The sequence below is a fragment of the Hemiscyllium ocellatum genome, chromosome 10 (assembly GCF_020745735.1).
Source record: "Hemiscyllium ocellatum isolate sHemOce1 chromosome 10, sHemOce1.pat.X.cur, whole genome shotgun sequence".
Lineage (NCBI taxonomy): Eukaryota > Metazoa > Chordata > Chondrichthyes > Orectolobiformes > Hemiscylliidae > Hemiscyllium > Hemiscyllium ocellatum.
Window position 1 is genome coordinate 26,416,927 of NC_083410.1, and position 22,769 is coordinate 26,439,695.

Genomic DNA, 22,769 nt, shown 5'->3' on the forward strand with positions numbered 1-22,769 from the left:
TGTTCTTGCTAATTTCAAATAATCTAAGGCCTGCAAATGACTCCATGTCAAATCCACATTTTTGTTGATATGCATCAGTTTCTGTTAAAAACATCCCCATCTTGTCACCTTGCAAAAAATAGTCCCTACACTAATATCATCAGCATCAAGAATCCGTTTGAATGGCTTTGTACAATGTAGCATGGCTGTAATGTGTGCAGTTGTTAATACCACTTCGAGATCCAAGATGTGATTTGGAGGTGCCGGCTTTGGACTGGGGTGTACAAAGTTAAAAATCTCACAACACCATGTAATAGTCCAACAGGTATATTTGGAAGCACTATCTTTCGGAGCACTGCTCCTTCATCAGGTGGTTGTGGAGTGTAAGATCATAGGACAGAGTTTATAACAAAATTTTACAATGTGATGTAACTGAAATTATATATTGCAAAAAGACCTGGATTGTTTGTTAAGTCACTCATCTTTTAGAATGGGTCTGTTGGTTTCAGTTTTTTCATATGTAAATCCCAGAACTTTCTCAAAGTTACATTCTTCAATGAACTTTAACAATAGTTGCGATGTTGGCCCAGATAAGAAGATGTGAAGTGCCCTGTGTGAGGTTGTCTGTGCCCCAATGTTCAGGCTAATCTAAAAAGGGGATTTATAGAATCTTACATGGATTCATGGAATTTTTGAGCAAAATGCACTGTAATTCTGCAAGTAAACTTCACCCCTCAAACTTATATGTGTGTGTGTGCATGTGGGTGTGTGCATGTGGGGGCTATGAGTGTCTGTGAGACAGTATGTGTGTGAGTGTAAAGGAGTATATGCCTGTGAGAGGGTGCATGTGAGCGTATGAGAGAGAATGTGTGTGTGTGTGTGGTGCAGTTATGTCACCTGTAGTATGATACAAACCCAAGGTCCCAGTTGAGGCCATCCCCATGCGTACTGATCTTGGCTATCAGCCTCTGCCGGTCACTTTGCATTGTCGCCTGTCCTGAAGTCCGCCTTGGAGGATGGTCACCTGAAGGTTCAAGATCGAATGTTCCAGACCGCTGAAGTGTTCTCCAACTGGGAGGGAACATTCCTATCAGTTGATTGTTGTGCGGTGGCCATTAATCTTGTTGCAAGATGGTGGCATCAGAATAGCTGGCACAGGCTCCTGTGCCCATGCTTATCCTCTTCTTCTGCCCTTTTTTTTCTTTTTCTTCTTCCTTCTTCTCCTTTTTACTCAAACTTACCTGATGAAGCGAGCTATTTGGTTGGGGGCAGCTTCGATGGTCTCCACTGTGGCTGCGGCATCTTCAGAGGCAGCGTGGCTACAGAATTGGTCAGTCAGCCTGTGAAGCCTGGAGCAGGACTCTCGTTTCTGCGTGGAGTGTGCCCCGATGGCTGGGAAGCCCCGAGTGGGATAACTTCAGTAGTAAGGCAGGGCTTGGAAGCCCGGCGCGGGACACTCTTGGCAGTACACTGTACCAGTGGAGAAGGAAAACTTGTACTCTCTTTAAGTTATCTTCTTTAAAACTTTCTTTAAAGTTAATGTAAATGGCGCCTGTGTACAGCGAAGGTACACACTTTTCACTGTATTTTATTTTGAGTACATGTGACAAAAGCTATTCCTTATCTTCAGATTCTCAAAGGCACTTTGACATATTTGCTTCCGTTCAATTTTTTTGAAGTTTTTTTTTCAACAGGTTTATTATGGGTGCAATAACAATACCAAATTTCAGAACAAACTTGTGATAGAATCCACACTTACCAACCTTCTTTGAAATTCCACATTTAATCTGAGACACAAGAAAATCCCGCATAATCGGTGAATCTGCTTTTTTAGGCAATGCTTGGCCTCATCCCACAGTATAGTTCAAACAAGTCACTTTGCCTTGGCAAATGTACTCTTAGTCAAAATTAAACAAGATTTTCTTTTTGCAGCCAATGAAACAGTTCACTTGAATGGCGTGAATGTTTTTTTTTCCCCAGGTTTTACTAAAAACAACCTAAACCTCGATGTAAACAGTACAAATGCCAAATCCTTTGATTACTTTATTGATTAACTATTGTAATGTTTAATCTTTGCCTTTTTTTAATCCTAAGCAGGGCTACCCAAATCCCATGAGCAAAATAAAACAATCCGTTGAGCTTGTGGCATGTCCTGTACATGCTCGCTGGAAACAACATACGTTCATAGGTTGCAAAAAAAGAGTATGTTTAAGCCTTGCAATGTTTTTGAATTACCCAAGCATTTGAGTCCATGTTGTCATCACCATAACAATAAACTGACCAATCCATGCTCACTTGCCAACCAAACAACACATTTTCTCATTATTCCATAAAGTTTGCACCAGGAAATCAGGAGAATCTTCAATTTTTAGATGCATGTCTCATTCTACTCTTTCCTGGAACCCTTGTTGACTTTTCATTCAAAAAAATGTTTCTCGTCAGTTTTGGTATAGAGCCACTGAGCAAAAGATGACTTGTGGATTTTTAGAATCAGCTAGTGGCAAAAAGGAAAAAAAAACAGACAAAATAAGCTTTAGTTTGTTTGTGAGGCCTAGGCCTGGAGGTTAATTGTAGGCTGATCCTTGATTAAAAGGACACCAGCAACCCTGGAAGCAGCATTGCGTTTAAACAGATAGTAAGTTGGCCATTAACGGGGTCAATATCTGCAAGTCAGAAAGAGATCCTCTGTTAAAGTATGTTGAATGCAAATGTTGAATGTTAATTGAGGCCTCTGGAAGAGGTAGTCAGTCTGTAAGGGCAAGACAAGATTATAAGTTGTTTTTTGAACTTTCTTTGGGGTGGAGACAATTGATGGCTGATGACACAGCACAAAGATTTGGAAGCTCACTGTCTAAAATTCCTTACTAGTTTTCAGAAGCCCAAAGAGTAGAAAGCTGAGTTGCCAGTGCCTTGAGTGAACTGAAAAGGTGACTCTGATTGACATTTCCAGAAAAGCAACCAATGAAACCTGTGAAACAGCATATTGTGAAAGCCATTTAAGTAATCTGGCCAGTTTTGTTTGTTTCTTATATTCATCCCTCAACTATGTTTGTTTATCTGTCTGTGTTTTCTGTGAATGGGGTCTAAAGCTAAATGTTTCAGGTTTAAAAAATGACATTAATTGTTGTGGTTCTGTTCGCCGAGCTGGGAATTTGTGTTGCAGACATTTCATCCCCTGTCTAGGTGACATCCTCAGTGCTTGGGAGTCTCCTGTGAAGCGCTTCTGTGACGTTTCCTCCGGCATTTATAGTGGTTTGAATCTGCCGCTTCCGGTTGTCAGTTCCAGCTGTCCGTTGCAGTGGTCGGTATATTGAGTCCAGGTCGATGTGCTTATTAATTGAATCTGTGGATGAGTGCCATGCCTCAGATTAACCCCCTTTTGATTAACCCCCTTAACATTTGTCTGTACCTGAGTTGTTTTTGCTGCTGTTTGCCTATTACTTACTATCTATGCTGCTTAACTCTGTGATCTGCCTGTATTGCTCGCAAGACAAAGCTTTTCATTGTGCTTCAGTATACTGATAATAAATTCAATTCAATTCAATTCAATCTAGGCTGAAAAGCCCACAGTTCTTCAGGCTTTGTACATATTACAAATCCCAAAGATTCAAAATAACACATGCCTTTTCTCAACAATTCTAAATCAAGGTGTGGTTCGACCAGTGTACAATGTAGTATACCTTCTGTTGGTCTGCATTTGATGGTTTTGGGCACAAATTTTCATATTTTATTGGTGTTCCTGATGTTTCTTAATTGGTTTGATAACCCTGAAATTTCGCAAGATTTCCTCATTCTCCCATTGTACATTTGGGGTTGTGGAGAGAAGACAGCCGCATCCATGATATAAAGCAGGTTCCAAAATGCCTTGTGCTGATACTGTAACTTTCAAAAGTATGTTTCATCCTAGTTTGATGAGCAGTCTACTTGAGCCACTAGGAAAACCAGTTTGTGAGGCCTTTGGTTTTTTTTTAAAACGTTGGAACAATAGAAGTAGCCTGGGTAAATGTGGTCAAGTTTCCACAGAACCAGGATTTTTAGTTTCTTCACTTTGTACCAGCAGTTGCTGCTGGGGTCTTGAAGAAGTGAAAGCTGTTTCTTCCTCCCCTGGTTACCGAGAAAAGCTGGGGGTTCTCTTCCTGCTGCTGAAGTTGCATTTGAGACAATCTGTTTTACTGAATTTGACTTTGTCAAGGGATTGTGAATGGGATGTTATTATGTTGGAATAGTTACTAGTAATAGTTACTGTATCTATAATTGCATTAAGCATTTTGATAAAGCCAATTCTTCTCTTTTTTGTGTTTGTATTTTAACTATAGTGTGTGAATAAATTGTGTTTTGCTTCATGTCAACCAGTTTGACCAATTGAATTGTATCTAAAGTACGACACCTTACACTTACCTTTGAAATAAGAAAAAAATGGTGTCTAGACTATCTTCTGAATATTTTGAGGGAGTTTGGTCTGGTCCATATTGGTAAGGACTGCAAAAGAAGTGTTTTGCATCTCTGCGTAAACCAAGTATTAGACATTTTGTACAAATATTTTCTAATCAGCTTGTTCAGAGATGTTATTTCACAACTCCGGAGCAGGGGGGACTTGAACACAGGATTCCTAGCTCAGAAAGCAGGACACTACCACTGCACCACAGGAGCCCTTAGGCACTTTGCATATGTAATTCAGGATCCTAATAACTATTTGAAACCTTTATAAAATGGACTGTTCCAAATATAGCTGGCTTGGGGTTCAAGGATCAGATTCCAGTTTGCTTTGTTTATAGTTCTAATTGCTGCTATCTGTGCAAATGTCTTGTCCTCCAGTGAGTGGAATGAGATTAATTACATTGCACCAAACACCATAGGATTTGGACTTCTGCTCTTATTAAGATTTTGTTCATTAAGACTAGTATTAACATGCAAATGTAAAAACATTAAAAGGATTTGTCTAATATATTATTCACTGTATATAACTTGGACTTATTGGAAAGAAGCGCTGGAGTTCCTGCTGGGGATTGTGGAAGTTTATTATTTCATAATGCAGTATCGTAATGTGATTATATACTGGCTAAAGTTATTGTATAATTTGTTTGAAGTAATGACTACCTACCAAACACATTTCTAAACCACATTTCTTTTTCATGTTATTTGCAACCTGGAAAGGACAAGTCATTTACCTGTACTCTCTTCATGCCTTTTGAAGAATTTGAGAAGCTCACCACAGGAGATGAAGTGCTTCAATTTTTCAAGAAATACTTTCCAGATTCCATATCTCTAATAGGAGTGTAAGGTCCTAATTTTAGTTAAGATTATTTTTCATTGGCTTGTCTATTGACCATGCTCTTATGGTATAAATTTATGATTATATTTTTATTCATAACTTCTGTCAATGTGGAATAATGTCACTTCCAAATATCATGGAATACAGCTCCAGATTAAGTTATCTTGCTGCATATGCTGTGTAATTCAGGGATATATGGAACATTATCCTGGCTTAACTGCCATTTCAGCTTGATCCAGGTCTGACTCTTCTGTGCTAGAATGCTTTTCTAGTATACTTGCTGCACTGTGCTTTTGTTCTGATCTACTCTATTTAACTCTTGATATAAGACTTTTTTCAACCTCTTTTGCTCATTTTTATTGTAAGTTTAACAAAAATCCATTTTAGACTATTTGCTCATTGTGTTAGAGAATTTTCGACATGCACTGAAAGCTCCATTAACTTAAGCGACTACATCTTGAGATTCTAAAATATATACTTTCAGTATCACAGATATCTTACATTTAGATCACAAACACACAGTGAATCTGTTTCTTAATATCACCGTGAGAAGTCAAGGGGAATGATCACCCAATGGTTAATGGGTGTGCACTAAATACCAATGCAAGCAATTGAGACTGACAAAACAAATGAATTCATGAAACAATTCCATTGCATTTTTTGAGAGGCTTCAGGTTGATGGATGTAATGCGAAGACTGATGGTTGGGTTTGAATAATGGAAAGCAGATTGACAATTTTGAAGTTTCCAGTTCCTGAATATTCATACATCCACTTTCTTGAAGCATTGTGATTTACTTAAAAATGACTTTGATTTATTTTTTAGTGAGGCGTTGATGCAGGATTATTTCCGTTTGCCAGCCCAGGCTATGATTTCAGTGAAGTGTTCCTCCTACCATATCGGGTCCAAGTGTGTGTTAATGGGAGATGCAGCACACGCTGTTGTTCCTTTTTATGGCCAAGGCATGAATGCAGTAAGTTGTGAACATTTGTACAGTGCTTTATAGTATTAGAATTTTCAGCTATAACCACTGTTGAATTAGTAACTCATTACAATATGAGAATAGAAGATGAGTCTATGACATCAGAGTTTTTTTTTGTTTACCCCAAAAAATCAAGTATAATCACACACTTACACAACTTATCTTCAGCAGTCATGGCAGGCATATCTTCAGCTGTTGAACAACTATAAGCTAAACATTGCAGCCTGTTTACACATTAATATGCTGTAGGTCTCTTTTATTTTGCTAACCTTGGCTCAATTAAAGCTGTTTCCCCTCTAAGTTAGAAAGTTATGGATTCAAATCATACTGCAAAATTGAGCATAAATCCTAAGTTTCTGAATCTCCAGAACTCTAGAATCTGATGTAGTATAATAAATGGATAAAAGCAAATTACTGCGCATGCTGGAATCTGAAACCAAAAGAGAAAATGCCGGAAAATCTCAGCAGGTCTGGCAGCATCTGTAAGGAGAGAAAAGAGCTGACGTTTCGAGTCTAACTGATCCTTTGTCAAAGCTAAAAGCCACGGACTGTGGCTTCTCCATTGAAACCTTTTGGATCCCCATGCCTTCCATCATTTGTTGTCATACCATTCTGATTCTGACCATGAGCCAAACCTGAAGGATGAGCCAAAGGGGGTTGACTGCCTCCTGAGATAAAGTATCCAGTTAACTGCCTAATGCAGTGTCTGAAGCTTGATCTCCAACTCATTAACTCAGTTCCTCAAGCTGTAGATATTTACTGCTGATGTGGTTGCTATGGATTGCATTGGTGTCCACGAACTCCCACAAACGACGGTGGTATAAACATGCTTTTTATTTCGCAATTGTCTCTATTTTGCCATGTGAGCTTACACAAGTACATTGAGTACTTCCCATTTATATCTGGATGTTCTTTTCATTACGCATAATTTTCTGACTTTGTACCTCAATAAATCCTACGTACCCTGGTAAAGTGTCAGAAAGGGAGTTATCCCACAATCCCAATGGCTGCCCCAGAATAACCTAACACTGGGAGCAGTGTTAAATGCTTTAAGGAAATATACCCTGCCCTATATTGGGAGAGAATTCCCATCTTAAAAGTTTTGCCAGCCAGTTGGACAGTCCCATAATGCCAATTGGGAGTGTTGGCACTGCTGAGACTCCATGCAGACTGACCATGTTGAGGAGGCTAGGTAAGTTCAATCCCTTCCTCTCCCATCACAAGTCAAATACTACTAAGAATGGGATACAAACCAACCTTCCATCCATTGACTCCATCCACATTTCTCAGTACCTCGGAATGACAGCCAATATCATCAAAGACCTCTCTCACCTCTGTTATAATCTTTTCCAACCTCTTCTATCAGGCTCAAGATACAGAAGCTTAAACACACACACACACCAACAGGTTCAAGAACAGCTTCTTCCCTGTTGTTAATAGACTTCTGAATGGACCTCTCAAATTTCAAATCTGATATGAAGCTTGCTTTTTGTGCACCATCTTTGCATGTAACTTTGTATTCCTTGCTCTGTTCTATCACCTTATAATCATTGTATGGTATGATCTACTTGTACTACATGCAAAACAAAACTTTTCAACATCCTTAGGCACATGTGACAAAAATAAATCAAATCAAATCAAGGTCAGGGGTCAATAACTCATTCATTTGTCATGAAATTTCAGAGAGATTGAGGGCTGGGAGGCTGGTAACAAGGATGACACCCACTGGATTTTATAAGCCACCTCTCAGTTACAAATTTGTTAGCTTTGACTAATATTTAATCACTGATTTTGAAGACCTTTGCAATATTATCATGATATTAATGCAGTAGATCAATGAAATAAATATAAATAAATGAATGATTATACCTAATTTGGTATAATTCCATTTCCTGACTCTAGCTAAGTACCATGTGATGTATAGCACAGCTTGACAGTTTCAGTGACGCACTGTTCCCTATGAATACTCAATAGGCAGATGCCTTATCTTTTCATGCCAAGCCTCTGAAATGAATGATCAAGGGATCAGATAAATTCTAATTTAGTCAACAAATGTTTATCTCCTTGCACAGACTTGGAGATGAGCACTTTTTCTTTTCCATTCACAAAGTAGTCTTTAATTGCAGTTTGGCTAGGAGATACCTGGGATTTGTTAAATCTAGGACAGATATTCATTTTGCACATTCATATACCCGAAAGACAATCTGATTTGGATTGCACACCTGAAATGCATCTAGTCGAGTTTTTCACTCATTGTGTAAGCCAGTATTTGGTCGGCATGGATGGGTTGGACCGAAGGATCTGTTTCCATGCTGTACATCTCTATGACCCTATGATGAAGTGCAAAAAAAAATCGATCAATGAATTTCTTTGTTGGGTATGATTGAGTCACAATAACTGACTCAACAATTTTTTTTTCTGTTACTTTATTCCTTAAGGGCTTTGAAGATTGTATTGTCTTTGATGAATTAATGGACAAGTTTCACAATGATATCGGTGAGTTTGTAAAACATTTTGCAGATTGTACAACTATATAATGTTATGATATTGTATTCATGGCTTTAAGCTTTAACCTGTGTTCACAAAAAGAAAAAGCAGTTTGGGTAGGACGGGAGAGGGCATGGTGGCTCTGTGTTTAGCATTGCTGCTTTGCAGTGCCAGGGACCTTGGTGAGGAGGTGGTGGTGGGGACTTGGGTAGGTCTGGGTGGGATGCTCTTCTGAAGGTCACTATGGACTCAATGGGCCAAATGGTCTGCTTCCACATGGTAGGGATACTATGATTCAGTTTTCGTAAGCAGTGACTGTGTTGATTTAACACCAGTTAAAGTCTTTCAATGTTAACTGAACATGCTCCAGATTCATGGAAGTATCCATTCGATTCAACTTGCTTTACCTGTTGCACACTTCTAATTTGGGTAAAATACATCTTCACTCATGTATTTCTACGATGGAATTCTATTCCAGATTTTCATACTGACACCCAAGCACTACTAGTACAATCTGAGGAGAATTGTCACTTTGTTTATTTGGATGAAGTCTTCGGAGCTTATTTAAATCAATCCTCAATAGTGTATTATATGAAAAAGAATCAACAATTCCCACTGAGACATCCATCCAAAACATACAGTCTAGCTACACTTTTACTAAATTATAATCTTGCTTCCAAAATACCACTATTATGGCATTCTTCTGGATTTAGGTTTGCTCGCTGAGCTGAAAGGTTCATGTTCAGATGTTTCGATACCATACTAGGTAACATCTTCAGTGAGCCTCTGGACGAAGCATTGCTGATGATTCCTGATTTTTATTTATATGTTTGGGTTCCTATGGTGATGTCATTTGCTGTTCTTTTTCTCAGGGGTTGGTAAATCATGTCCAAGTCAATGTGTTTATTGATAGAGTTCCGGTTGGAATGCCATGCTTCTAGGAATTCTCGTGGGTGTCTCTGTCTGGCTTGTCCGAAGATGAAAGTGTTGTCCCAGTTGAAGTGGTGCCCTTCCTCATCTGTATGTAAGGATATTAGTGAGAGAGGCTCTTGTCGTTTTGGGGCTACTTGATGTTCATGTATCCTGGTGGCTAGTTTTCTGCCTGTTTGTCCAATGTCGTGTTTGTTACAGACCTTGCATGGTATTTTGTAAATGACATTAGTTTTGCTTGTTGTCTGTCTAGAGTCTTTCAAGTTCATTAGCTGCTGTTTTAGTGTGTTGGTGGGTTTGTGGGCTACCATGATGCTGAGGAATCTGAGTAGAGTGGCAGTCATTTCTGAGATGTCTTTGATGTAGGGGAGTGTGGCTCAGGTTTCTGGATGTGTTTTGTCTGCTTGTTTGGGTTTGTTGCTGAGAAATCAGTGGACTATGGTCATTGGGTACCTGTTCTTTTTGAATACACGGTATAGGTGATTTTCCTCTGCTCTGCATAGTTCCTCTGCGGAATAATATTTGGATATAGCTTCATTTATGGATGTTGGGGTGATTGCTTTTGTCGTTCAATATTTGGTCCGTGTGTGTTGCTTTCCTGTAAATGCTGCTTTGAAGTTCCCCATTGGCTTTTTGCTCAACTGTGACATCTAGGAATGGCAGTTTGTTGTTGTTTTCCTTCTCTTTAGTGAATTTTATGCTAGTAAGGGGATTATTGATGGTCTTCAAGGTTTCCTCTAATTTGTTTTGTTTAGTGGTAACAAAGGTGTCATCCACGTAGTGGAAGTTTGAGTTGGATGGTTGGCAGAGCTATTTATTCAAGTCACTGCATCATTGTCTCTGCTAAGAACCCTGATATTGGAGATCCCATGAGTGTTACATTAGTTTGTCTGTAGGTTTTGTTGTTGAAGGTGAAGTGGGTGATAAGGCATAGGTGCACTAGCTTGACAATATTGTCCTTGTTGATGAAGTTGGTGGTGTTTGGTGTTTGTGTCTTTGGGTCTTCTAATAATGTAGTAAGTGTTTCCTTGGTCAGGTTGATGTTGATTGATGTGAACAGGACTGTTACATCAATGGAGACCACTATTTCATCCTCTTCTATCTTCGTGTCTTTGATGGTCTTCAGGAATTCTTGGTTGCAGTGGCGTGAGTCTTTTACTAAGTGTTTTACTCTTTGATGTATCTCCTTGGTCAATCTGTAAGTTTGTGTTGCAGGTAGCGAGACTATGGGTCTGTGGGGGGCTCCTGGTTTGTGAATTTTGCATAATCCGTAGAAGCGTGGTGTGTTGGATCCATTTGGTTTCATTTTTTGGACGTTGGTCTTATTTGTTTCTCCAGATTTCTGAAGTTTTTTTGAGTAGGGCTGTGATTCAGTTCTCTAGTTGTGGGGTCGGATCTATTACCACTTGTTGGTTAAGTGTTGGTATCTGCAAATAGTGTGATTGCTTTTTCAATGTAGTCTCTTTGGTTTAAAATGACTATCACGCGTCCTTTGTCTGCAGGTAGGATAACAATGTTTTTATCTTTTTTTAGTCTTTATAGTGCTTTCCCTTCTTGTGTATTGAGTGTGTTTCCTTCCTTTTTTCTGCTTAATGTTGGTGCGACTATCTGTCTGATAGTTTGCTGGGTTTCTTCTGTGAGTTAGTTGTGTTTCAGTGTTGTTTCTAATGCTGTGAAGAAATCTTGTCCACATCCTGTAAGTTGTAATTTAATCCTCTTACTAAGCCAGCTTTTTCAGTGTCTGTTAAGGGTCAGTCAGATAAGTGTTTTATTCATGCTTCTGCATTGTCAGTGTTCTTCCTTTGTGTAAGTTTGTCTAGTTTTTTCATTTTCTGTGTCTGTCACTGTCAAATATCTGTGTCTGTCCATTCATGGTCTGTTGCATGAGTGCCAGACTACTCAGACCCCTTGGCACCATGGTAGCCCACAAACCCACCAACACACTAAAACAGCAGCTAATGAACTTGATAGAATCTATACAGACAACAAGCAAACTAATGTAATATACAAAATACCGTGCAAGGACTGTAATAAACGCTACATTGGACAAAAGGCAGAAAACTAGCCACCTGGACACATGGACATCAACTAGCCACAAAACAACATGACCCTCTCTCATCCTTACTTGCGGATAAGGAAGGACACCACTTTGGGACAACACATCCATCCCTGGACAAGCCAAACAGAGACGCGCACAAGAATTCCTAGAAGCATGGTATTCCAACTGGAACTTTATCAACAAACACGTTGACTTGGACCCGACTTACCAGCCCGTGAGATAAAGAACAGGAAATGACATAGTCATAGGAAATGACATCACCACAGGAAATGATATTACCAACCCAAACGCATAAATAGAAAGCAGGAATCAGGTACACTACTTCGCCTGAGGCCCACTGAAGATGTTACCTCGTATGGAGACGAAATGTCTGAACATGAAACTACCAACTCAGCAAGCAAACCAACATCCAGAACCTCAACCTGAACTACAAATCTTTACAAAACTCGCTAAGCATTCTTCTGTTTTCTGCCCTCTAGAAGTTGCTTGTCTCTTACCAGCTTTCAGTTCACAGATTCTGACTGTAAAGAGTTTCTCTCACAAGTGGGCACTACAGGATATTCTCTGTTAAAATCAATGGCATAAAAATTTTCCAGAATGCTTATTTCCATATCTGAATTCATGACGTGTACCACTCTCCATAGGAGATTCCAGGAAAGTTAACTGTAGAAAATTGGTTCGGGTCAAGATATGTGACCCAATTGCTGCTGGTCCTCGTACAATCCAACAGTTGAACAAAGGCCAAAAAAAAAACTATTAGCAGATTCAGATACACACCTGAAATCCAAAAAGCACAGCCAAACCTTCTGATCTGAATTCTGTTAAGTACCGTTGAATGCACTCCTGATCACTTTTACTCAGGGGTGTTAATGTTGCCCCAATGGCATTACTGGGCATGTAATTATGGAGCAGCTGTCGGCTTTTGGTGGATATCATTGTTGCCTGCAAACAGTTAACCAACAGAACTTAGACAGGAATGGGTTGGCAAGTACACCCAGGCTTAACCACATGGGCGATTGTTATTTGATACATCCATTGGCAGCACCTTGCACAATGTATGAGCTGATTGCAGTCTTGACCTTGAAAGAGGTGTACTTATTACAACTGAGGGAAGATATGACCACAACTGCTCCTGGCAGGCTGTTCCTATGGTGAAGGTTACTTGCAGCTATGTTGACACCCTCTTGTCCAGATGTCTGTATTGTTAAATGTGAAATCAAGATTTCCATTTCAATGCAGTTATTAACTGAAAATATTCGTATGCAATCTCTGACAAGTTGAGGAATGCAGCACTGGGAAGGCAGCACTCTTTAGGAATTCAGACTCCAGGACAATGAGCCCCATCTGCCCCCCCACCCCACACACACACATACACACACGCACCACACCCGTATCTACAGACCCATTGCTGCATCCTCCTCCCTGTAGTGCTGCTGATTTTGCAGAGCTGTGAATCTCTGATTGCTGGTGGCTTTTGGTGAAAGGTTTGGCCCTATTTGGGGCTTAATCAGACGAGGGGCCTGATTCTGGCCAGGTACCAAACAGCCATGTAAGAATTGCTGCACAGAAACAGGTCATTCAGCTTGTGATAGTACTGGCTGAAAAAGAAATACATTTTTTTTGAGCTCGCCACTCATCATAATTCCGCTTACCAGTACTTGGTCAGTACCCTTGATGGTTACAGCATTTTTGGTGCAGAACCAGATTTCTTTTCAATGAGAATTTCCACTTCAGTCACCAAACTGGGCAATCAGTTCCAGATACCCACCATTTCTCCTCTGACCATTTTACCAATCGCCTTATGTCTGTGTCCCCGAGTAATTGACATCTCTGCCAGTGATAATGTATTTTTCCTGTCTACTCATTATTGCCCCTCATAACTAGTCACCTCCTTTAAGTCATCCCTCTGTCCCAAAGAAAACAATCCTAGCCTATTCAACCATTCCTCATAGCTGCAGTTTTCAAGCCCTAGCAACGTTTTTGTAAATATCCCTTGTGCTCTTTCCAAAACAATTGTGTCCTTTTCTGTAATGTAGTCTACACAAAATTACAGCTGTGACCTAACCAGCATTTTACCCAGTTCCACCATTATATGCCTGCTTTTGTAATCTGTGTATCATCCAAGAAAGGATAGCATTCCATGTGCATTCTTTGTCACCTTAACTATCATTCAGATTGCCTTCAAGAACATATACTCACTCTCACTTAAATTGAATTGAATTTGTTGTCACGTGTACGGAGGCACAGTGAAAAGCATAGTGAAAAGCTTTGTCTTGCGAGCAATACAGGTAGATCACATAGTTGGGTAGCATAGATAGTAAATAATAGGTAAGCAGTGGCAAAAACAAAAACACAGGTACAGACAAATGTTAAGAGTTTGTGAGTCCATTCAGTATTCTAACAACAGTAGGGTAGAAGCTGTTTTGAAACCAGCTGGTGCGTGTGTTCAGGCTTCTGTACCTTTTCCCCGATGGTAGAGGTTGTAGAAAAAGATTGCCAGGGTGGGATGGATCTTTGAGAATACTGGCGGCCTTTCCTTGATGGCGGGCCTGGTAGATGACTTCTATGGAAGGGAGGTTGGCCTTTATAATTGTCCGCACTGAGTTCACCACTCTCTGTAACCATCTCTGATCTTGAATGGTACAGTTGCCATAACAGGCAGTGATACATCCAGACGGAATGCTCTCGATGGTGCACCTGTAAAAGTTGGCAAGGGTATTCACTGCCATGCCTAATTCCCTCAGCTACTTGAGGAAGAAGAGACGTTGTTGGACCTTTGTAACCAGTGTGTTCACATGAAGAGTCCAAGAAAAGTTGTTGTGGATGACCACTCCCAGGAGCTTAACTCTCACCACTTGTTCCACCTCTATGCTGTTAATGTGTAACATGAGTAACATCCCACCAAAAGTCAATAATGAGTTCATTTGTTTTGTCAGCATTGCAAGCCAGGTTGTTCTCAGTGCCCCATCTTTCCAAGTCTTCCATCTCCCGTCTGTAGTCTGTTTCATCGCCATCTGAGATTCGACCAACTATGGTGGTGTAATCAGCGATCTTGTATTTGGCGACACAGTCATGGGTATACAGTGAGTACAGTAGGGGGCTGAATACACACCCCTGGGGGGCTCCAGTATTGAGTGTTAGTGAGCACCTCTCAGTACTCTCGTTTTTATTGCATATTCTTTACCTTTGTTTGCCCTCTCAAATGTATTACCTCACACTTCTCCATATTGAATCCATTTGCCACTTTTCCTCTATTCGATGAAGCCATTGATATTGTTCTAAATTGAGGAGTGTCCTCCTTCACTATCAACCAAACAGCCAGTTTTCATGAGTGCCACAAATTTTCCAATCATGTCTCCCAGATTTGTGTTCAAATTGTTAACCTATATTAAAATCAATATGCCTGATTGGAATTAAGTAGAGTCTGAACTCACAGAAAAATACTATGCGCACCCACAGAAGAAGACCCAGTTGCCCCTATTAAATTCTGTTCATTGTTTCTACGATTGATAGTACTTCAAGATGTTGGGGGGTGGTATGGTCCCAACTGATGTTAATAGTGGACAGTTTAGATGCAGGATAAAATCTGGTTTGATAGAATAAATGGTGGGGTTTTTTTGCCAAAATATAAGCATACCAGGTTCCAGATTTAGTTTTAACGATAGAATGAAGTGTGTAATGCAAAAATAAAAAAGAGGAAACTAAGCTATCTATGGTGTAAAATATATCAAATACCCAACAATACTGTAATAACTGCACAGAAGCTGGTATCCGGTCACCAAGTCACCCTTTATTTAAATGTGAACTGAGGAGATTCTAAGTCCCAAGGTTATATTGATCAGCCAGAGCTTCCTGATTGGCCCAGGTTAATGACCCCAATCCAGGATCTCATAGTCAACGAGATCCACCCGGTTTCAATTACTACAAATAAACTCCCACCTACCGTTAATCAAAATCCAGAGAAATTTCCCTTCCCTACTAAATCTGTATCTTTGACTTAATTTTTTTTCAGCTCCTGTGCTATAAGGAAAACTGTTTTTCTCTCACACGGCTGAGAGCTTAGACATTTTCAGCTTTGAATGATCAAATGCTTCCAGCCATAGAGTAATATGGCTTAGAAACAGACCCTTCAGTCCAACCAATCATCTGAAAGTTTTCATAAGCTACAACCTTTACACTGAAATAACTGAATCTATTAACTGCTCTGAATACATTTCCACTTTGATTATTGCCTTTAAATTCAGTCAGGTCTCTCTCAAGCTAAACACAAAAGTTCTTTCAAAAAGTTAGATAAGCTTTGCCCATCCTGGCATTTGCTGAGATTGCAGCTTTTTTATGTTGCTATCCTGTTGAAAACTTCACAATATCAACAAACTTCCATTAGCACGCAGGAGGTAGGCATCCATCTGCTCTCTGACACATTTTGGTTTAAAGTCATGGTTTTGCATAATTTAAATAATATTAACCCCTTTCACACCAATTGACCATATCCCACAGGTTTAAGATCCAAACAGTTAAAAAATTTATATCTACGTCACATCTTTCATTGTGGGGAGTTTTAATATCAGCTTCCAGCCACAAGAACAATGAAAAACATAGCTCCTAGTAATTTTAAACAGTATTATATAGGAATTTGGATGAACCATTGCATGATGATATTTTTTAATTGCACACTTTCATTTTCAAATTGGCAAATTATTTTGTCAGTTGAGCAACTCAGTCATCTATAAAGAAAATGAATATCCTTCACAAATCTAATTCTATAAATATTTCTGCATTGTAGGTAAGTGTCTTCCAGAGTTTTCAATGTCGCGTGTACCAGATTGCCATGCTATTGCTGATCTGGCCATGTACAACTATGTGGAGGTATGTGGGAAACAATTACAAAGACATAAAATGATGATAAATCCTTTAATTTACTAACACAGTTCCATGTTAAAATCAAGAATTTTTATACTGTCAGACTTATATTTTCTGAAGCCAATTTCGACGAACATTTCTCAATGCATCTGAGAAGAGCAAATGAGCATTTATATTCAATCAAACAATGAGTTCCTGACTTTAATTGCTATATTCCAGGTAGTTGACGGGTGTAAACAATGTATAAAAGAACAACATCAAATTTAATTGCTTTCTGGAAGTTGAAATAATCAATGCATCCCAATTACATTTTATTGCATTATTTTGATCAACAACAGAGAAAAACGAGAGGGCAATGTTTAGTCTCAAATTTGTTATCAAGCACGATCATATCAATGATTGAAGCGCGGAGACACATTCAAGGCAATAGGATGATTTTTGTAGAAGCTTAAGCATATTGACACCCACTTGTCAATACAGCTTGGAGGTCAGGACTTCATTACCTGCAGCTAATGAGTGGGATACATAAGTGCTGAAGCCACAGGTTATGGCAAGGCCAGAAATTCACTACCTGCCATGCTAAACCAACCAACACACAGTGAATCAGAGACAATTTATTGACCCAAGAGGAACAATTCTCCTCAACCTGGTTTTGCCATGCCATTAAAATTTCTGAGCCGCCTTCTAAGAGGTGCTGCAGTAATTGGGCTGAACTAATACCTGGTACAAAATGATGGATTGCGTGCTGCAGAGGCAGCATCCATTTGAGATCATACGCTGGGAGCAATATATTGTGATAGGTCTACTGCTTGAAACGGGCACAAGCTTTGGAATCTCAGGATCTAACCAAACAGCAAGAATGTCAATGTAAATGCTCTGTTAATGAGATGCGGCCACTGTTGACCAGGCTAGTGCTTATTGCCCATTTCTAATTGCCATTGCTGTCACAGTACTGTTGTTTGGGAGTTTCATGATTTTAACCCAGTGACAGTGAAGCAATATATTTCCAAGTCTGGACGGTATTGGAGTGGAGTGACCAAATGATTCACTTGACACCCAGGAGTTCGCTTCCATCAAAGAGTTTATTGACATTACACCGGTGGGAAGAAACCCTCTTAAAAAGCTAGAGAGCTCTTCCTGAACAAAAGAAAACATAGATTTTTATACATTTCTTTCATCCTACAAAGCAATCATATTGTTAATTAGATTAATTGGTAATGTAAGAAATCAATTATATGACTGCACGGCTAGAGATAGATAGGCTCATGGTTAACCCCTGGCCTTCCATGATGTCATGATGACTCTCTCATCTTCCTTCTTTTCACAATGGGATACTGTATTCAAATGCATTCCTTTAAGTACATTTGCCAGCTGGGCCTTGTTTGCTGTCAATTAATTGGCTACTTGCCTATCACTTAAAGACCTGGTAAATTCTGTTATATGGCTTATATTCTTTATTAACCTTATTACAGACTACTAGAGAACATTGATTTTTTTACTAATTGTTATGATATCAGTTCCAACACTTACACCTAATGTTAGAATTCTTTAATTAATGTGTTGTGAACAGTGTCTTTCTCACGGTGTTTACTAGAGTCCCCTATCTTTTATCCTTGGGTGTCTTACAATATATTAATTTAATCTACTTTCCAGTGACTGCCAGCTTCAGCACCTGTGATTCAGTTCTCCCTGATATGGGGACTGCTTTTGCTGTCTGAGACTGGTTTGCTCTCAGAATTTTATTTGAATCATTTTCTCCAATGCTGTTAGTGATTTTATTTATTAATAGCTGAGTCCCTAACAACTTCACTATCCATATCTATGATTATTGAAAGGATCTTAACTAAAACCTACTACTGGTAGTGAAACAGATTTATTAAATAATGAAGGAGAGATTCATTAATTGAATTTAGTATGAAATGTTCTTGTTTTATGTCTTTTGTGCAAACAACTACAAATACATATTCTGTCACCTTGATTCTACAGAGCTACTATTGTTCTGCTTGTGAAGCCTACATTAATCAAATATTTTCCCAAGCTCTTTAACTACTGTCAGTCACAGTCTGTTGTTAATACCATGGGTAGCTGTCGGCCATTTTGTGCTGCTCAGTCATGAGCAGCCCTAACAGAAGGGTAACTTGTAGGTGATGGTGTTTCCATGTGTCTGTTGACCTCTCCTTTTGGTTGTTAGTGGTTCTGAATGGTGCTGTTAAGAAGCTGTGGTAAGATACTGCGGTACAACTCATAGATGGTGCACACTTTCCCACCAGTGTATAGTGGCTGTAGCAAATGAAAATAAATGGGTGAGCGTATTTGACACTTCCTAGAAAATTGGACAATTATTTGAAATCAAATAATTTGTGGGAACAGGAGGAAAAGGTAGGGAGATAGGATTAGATGAGTTGTTGTTGCAGAGAGCTAACATTGACTTGACAAGTTAAATTGCTTCCCATCTGTGCTGTAACCATTTGAGTTTTCCTTGCTCATTTACTACTCTGGAGATTATCAAAATAGTCTGCGTAGCCGTTGATGTTGACAAAATCTAAATTACGTTGTTTTGAATGCAGTGCTGTTCAATGCCAGTCAGTAGAAAAAGTCAAATTAATTTGCAACATAACTGCAAAGGCACCAATAGGAATCCATTTAAATCTAATATCGTATATTGAATTTTGGTTCAAAGCTCATTCTTTTCAATGGTCTTGAGTTTTCTACTGATTATATGGTGCCAATTGTCTCAATCTAGCTCCTTGAGAAAACAGGATTTGCATTTTCCAGCTAAATTAGATTAAGCTCAGTTAATACACCTGCTTTCATGTCTGGAACTTACTGAGAGCATCATTTGACCTCTGTACTCACATTGTAATTTACAACACTAATCAGCATGTAGCAATTTGTTACAATTTTTGGTTAAATAAAGCTTGCGAAGGCCTTTTTAAAGGTATTAATTTCTACATATCTGTTTTCAGATGCGTAAGCATGTGAACTCAAAATGGTTTATTTTCCGCAAATATGTGGATAATTTCCTCCATTACTGTATGCCAAGGACTGTTGTGCCTTTATATACCATGGTGAGATATGTGTTATTTCTCAAACGCTGTACAATTGTTTATAACTTAATGTGGATCATAATGAATTGAGCAAACACCTTTTCACTTTCATTTCTCTCTAAATAATATTTCATTTTAGGTGACTTTTACCAGGATACAATACCATGAAGTGGTACAAAGGTCAAAACGGCAAAACAAGGTATTTTGTTTTGATATCTTCTAAGAGGTCCTAACCTTTGTTATTTCAAGACTTATTTTAGAGAGGAAATAGGGATGTAGTGGCCAAATTATTCTGTATTTGATCCAATACATGTACAAATTGATGTAAGAAATTTGTTTCCATGACTCAATGTTGAGAATCTTCAGTCCACCTCCACCTCCAACACATCCTTTTTTGAATTGGGTCTGTTTAATGGATATCAAAGGTAGTCTGTTGTGCAGTAGATAATGCCCCTGCTCTTGTGGCATAAAATCTGGGTTCATGGTTCACTCCAGGACTTGGTGGCGACGTATGCTGTGTTCACAATACAGCGAAAAGCACTGAGTATCAACTCATAAATGTTTCTAACACCGTATAAGCCATTGCTGGTCTGTCATGTGATGAAAAGAAATTGGAGCTTCTACCATCATTCCCCAAATCTCCAGGCTGCAATGAACGCATAAAAGTGAATGTTGCCATGGCATCTGGAATATTGTGTACAGTTTTGCTCCCCTTACTTGAGGAGGGGTGCAGTTGCATTGGAGGCAATTCAGAGGAGGTTCTACAGATTGATTCTAGAGATGAGGGATTTGTCTTATTGGGCAGTTTAGGTCTATACTCTCTGGAATTTAGGACAATGAGAGGGGATCTTAGGTATAGAAGATACTAGTAGTGATTAAGAGAGTAGATGTAAAGAGGAGGTTTTGGGGCAATCTAAAATGAGAGGTCATGGTTTTATGATAAGAGGCAATAAACTTGAAACAGAGATGCGAGGAAAGTGTTTCTCTCGAACGGTTGTGAAATTGTAGAATTTACTATCCTAGTGGATGCTGGTAAGCAGGCGATTGACAGCTTTTTTAATGAGTAATTGGATGTAGGGTTATAGAGAGTAGACAGGCAAGTGGAGTTGAGTCCAGGATGTGATCAGTCATGATAATTTCAAATGTCAGAGGAGGCTTGATTGACTAAATTGTCTACTCCCTCTTCTGGATCTTACGTTCTTATGTTCTGAAGGACAAATTTATTTAACCTTGTTTTCTAACTCACATTGCCTTAATGGCATGTAATAGGAAAATAAGATTAGAGAATAAATTGGTGATATAGTTGACAGTGAAAAAGGTTAAGTAAGTTTACAAAGGCAGAGGTGTTGCGTTTTGGTAAAATGAACAAGGGCAGGACTTATACAGTTATTGATAGGACCATGAGTAATGTTGTCAAACAGAGAGACCTATGAATTTGTACACATAAAACTTTGAAAGTTGCATCACAGTTAAACAGGGTGGTTAAGAAGGCATTTAGCCCGCATACCTTCATTGTATAGACCATTGCGTATAGAAGTTGGGATGTTATGTTGAAATCATACAGGACGTTGATGAGGCTACTTTTAGAGTACTGTGTCCAATTTTGGTCACCCTGCTGTAGGAAGGATATTGTTAAATTGGAGAGGGTTCAGAAAAGATTTACCGGAAATTTGAGTTATAAGGATCAGCTTGGACTTTTTTCACTGGAGCGTAAGAGGTAGAGGGGTGACCTTATAGAGGTTTTTAAAAACATGAGGCACATAGATAAGGTGAAAAGTCCTTTCCTAAGAGTGCGGGTGTTCAGAACTAGTAGGCATATTTTTAAGGTGAGGGTAGAAAGATTTAAAAGGGACCTGAGGGGGATTCTTTTCACACAGAGGGTGGTTCGTATGTGGAATGAACTTCCAGAGGAAGTGGCAGATGCAGGTACAGTTACAACATTTAAATACCATTTGGACAGGTCCATGAATAACAAAGGTTTAGATGATATGGGCCAAGTGGGACTAGTTTAGCTTGGGAGACCTGGTTGGTACTGGACGAGTTGGACCGGAGGGTCTGTTTCCATGTTCTATGACTGTATGATTAGCACACAGTAGGGCAGTGGACATTGAAAGGAGCTACTCACGTGTTTTGTTCCATCCAGCATTGCATATAAATAAGGAAACCTTACTGCAGTAGTGATGAAGCAGGAGGAGAAAGAGTGTGAGTGTGGCGAGGTAAATCAATGTATAAGAGAAGGCAATTACTAGTACTCATTATTCCTTAACCCCCCCCCCCCACGCACACTTCCGGGAATCAGTGACAGAGATGACTGAATTAGCCTGATCCCACATGGAAAAGGAGATAAAATCTTTCCAAGAGAAGTGCTGATGAGATTTGCAATTGCCTGGGTACGGATCAGCTATCATTGTGCAACATAACCAGTTCTAGCAATAATGGAAGTCACGCAATCATAACCTGCTTTCAGTCTGTAATTCACTGGCACATTGCCAAGATGACAGATGCCCTGTTTCACTATAATGGCAAAAGCATTAAATTCTGCATTAGAATTTGCCAGCAACATCACTGAAAGGGGGGAGGAGAAGGTGTTTTGAAGAACCTAGCATCAATCCTTGCCCATATTGCACACCACTTGGAGGGCATACTGAGGGTGGCAAGGGCACAGAATGTATTCTGGGTGGGGGATAGATTTCCTGTTTGCATCCCACACATTCTTGGTCAGTCCCACCGATGCTAAGCCGGTATTCTTCTGTGATCATTGCCTCCTGCTGGCTGGCAGTCACCTACAAGGATAACCATTGGGCAGACAAGGGATCGTGGAAGCTGAACGTGAAACTGTTGACCCCAGAAAACATTGAGGAGCTCAAGAGGGATTATGCAGGTTGGAAAACCGTGAAGCCCCTCTTTGAGTCTCCATTGGACTGGTGGGAAACAGTCAAGTGGAACATTACGAGGTTCTTTATCCTCAAAGGTTTTCAGGTAGTCAGAGAGAGAGAGAGAGAGACAAGGAAAACTGTCCAAACTCCAGAAAAGCATGCGGAACATGTTCCAGCTGCAGACAATAGGGTTGATGTCATGGAGGATCTCCAGGAGGTGAAGAGCCAGCAAGTCTCTCTATTTGCCTCAGAGGCCTCCAAGGTAATCTCCCAGCCCA

At 39.5% G+C, this 22,769-nt stretch overlaps 1 protein-coding gene across 1 annotated transcript in view; it reads left to right on the forward strand.

Annotated features, from left to right (window-relative positions):
* Window positions 1-22,769, forward strand: part of LOC132819359 (kynurenine 3-monooxygenase-like) — a 78,973-nt gene that overhangs the window by 43,126 nt on the left and 13,078 nt on the right. Inside the window, exons 9-14 of the mRNA XM_060830824.1 lie at window positions 5,134-5,255; window positions 6,076-6,223; window positions 8,671-8,728; window positions 16,492-16,574; window positions 19,535-19,636; window positions 19,755-19,814. Coding sequence (XP_060686807.1) covers window positions 5,134-5,255; window positions 6,076-6,223; window positions 8,671-8,728; window positions 16,492-16,574; window positions 19,535-19,636; window positions 19,755-19,814 — 573 coding nt within the window. The remainder of the gene's footprint in view (window positions 1-5,133; window positions 5,256-6,075; window positions 6,224-8,670; window positions 8,729-16,491; window positions 16,575-19,534; window positions 19,637-19,754; window positions 19,815-22,769) is intronic.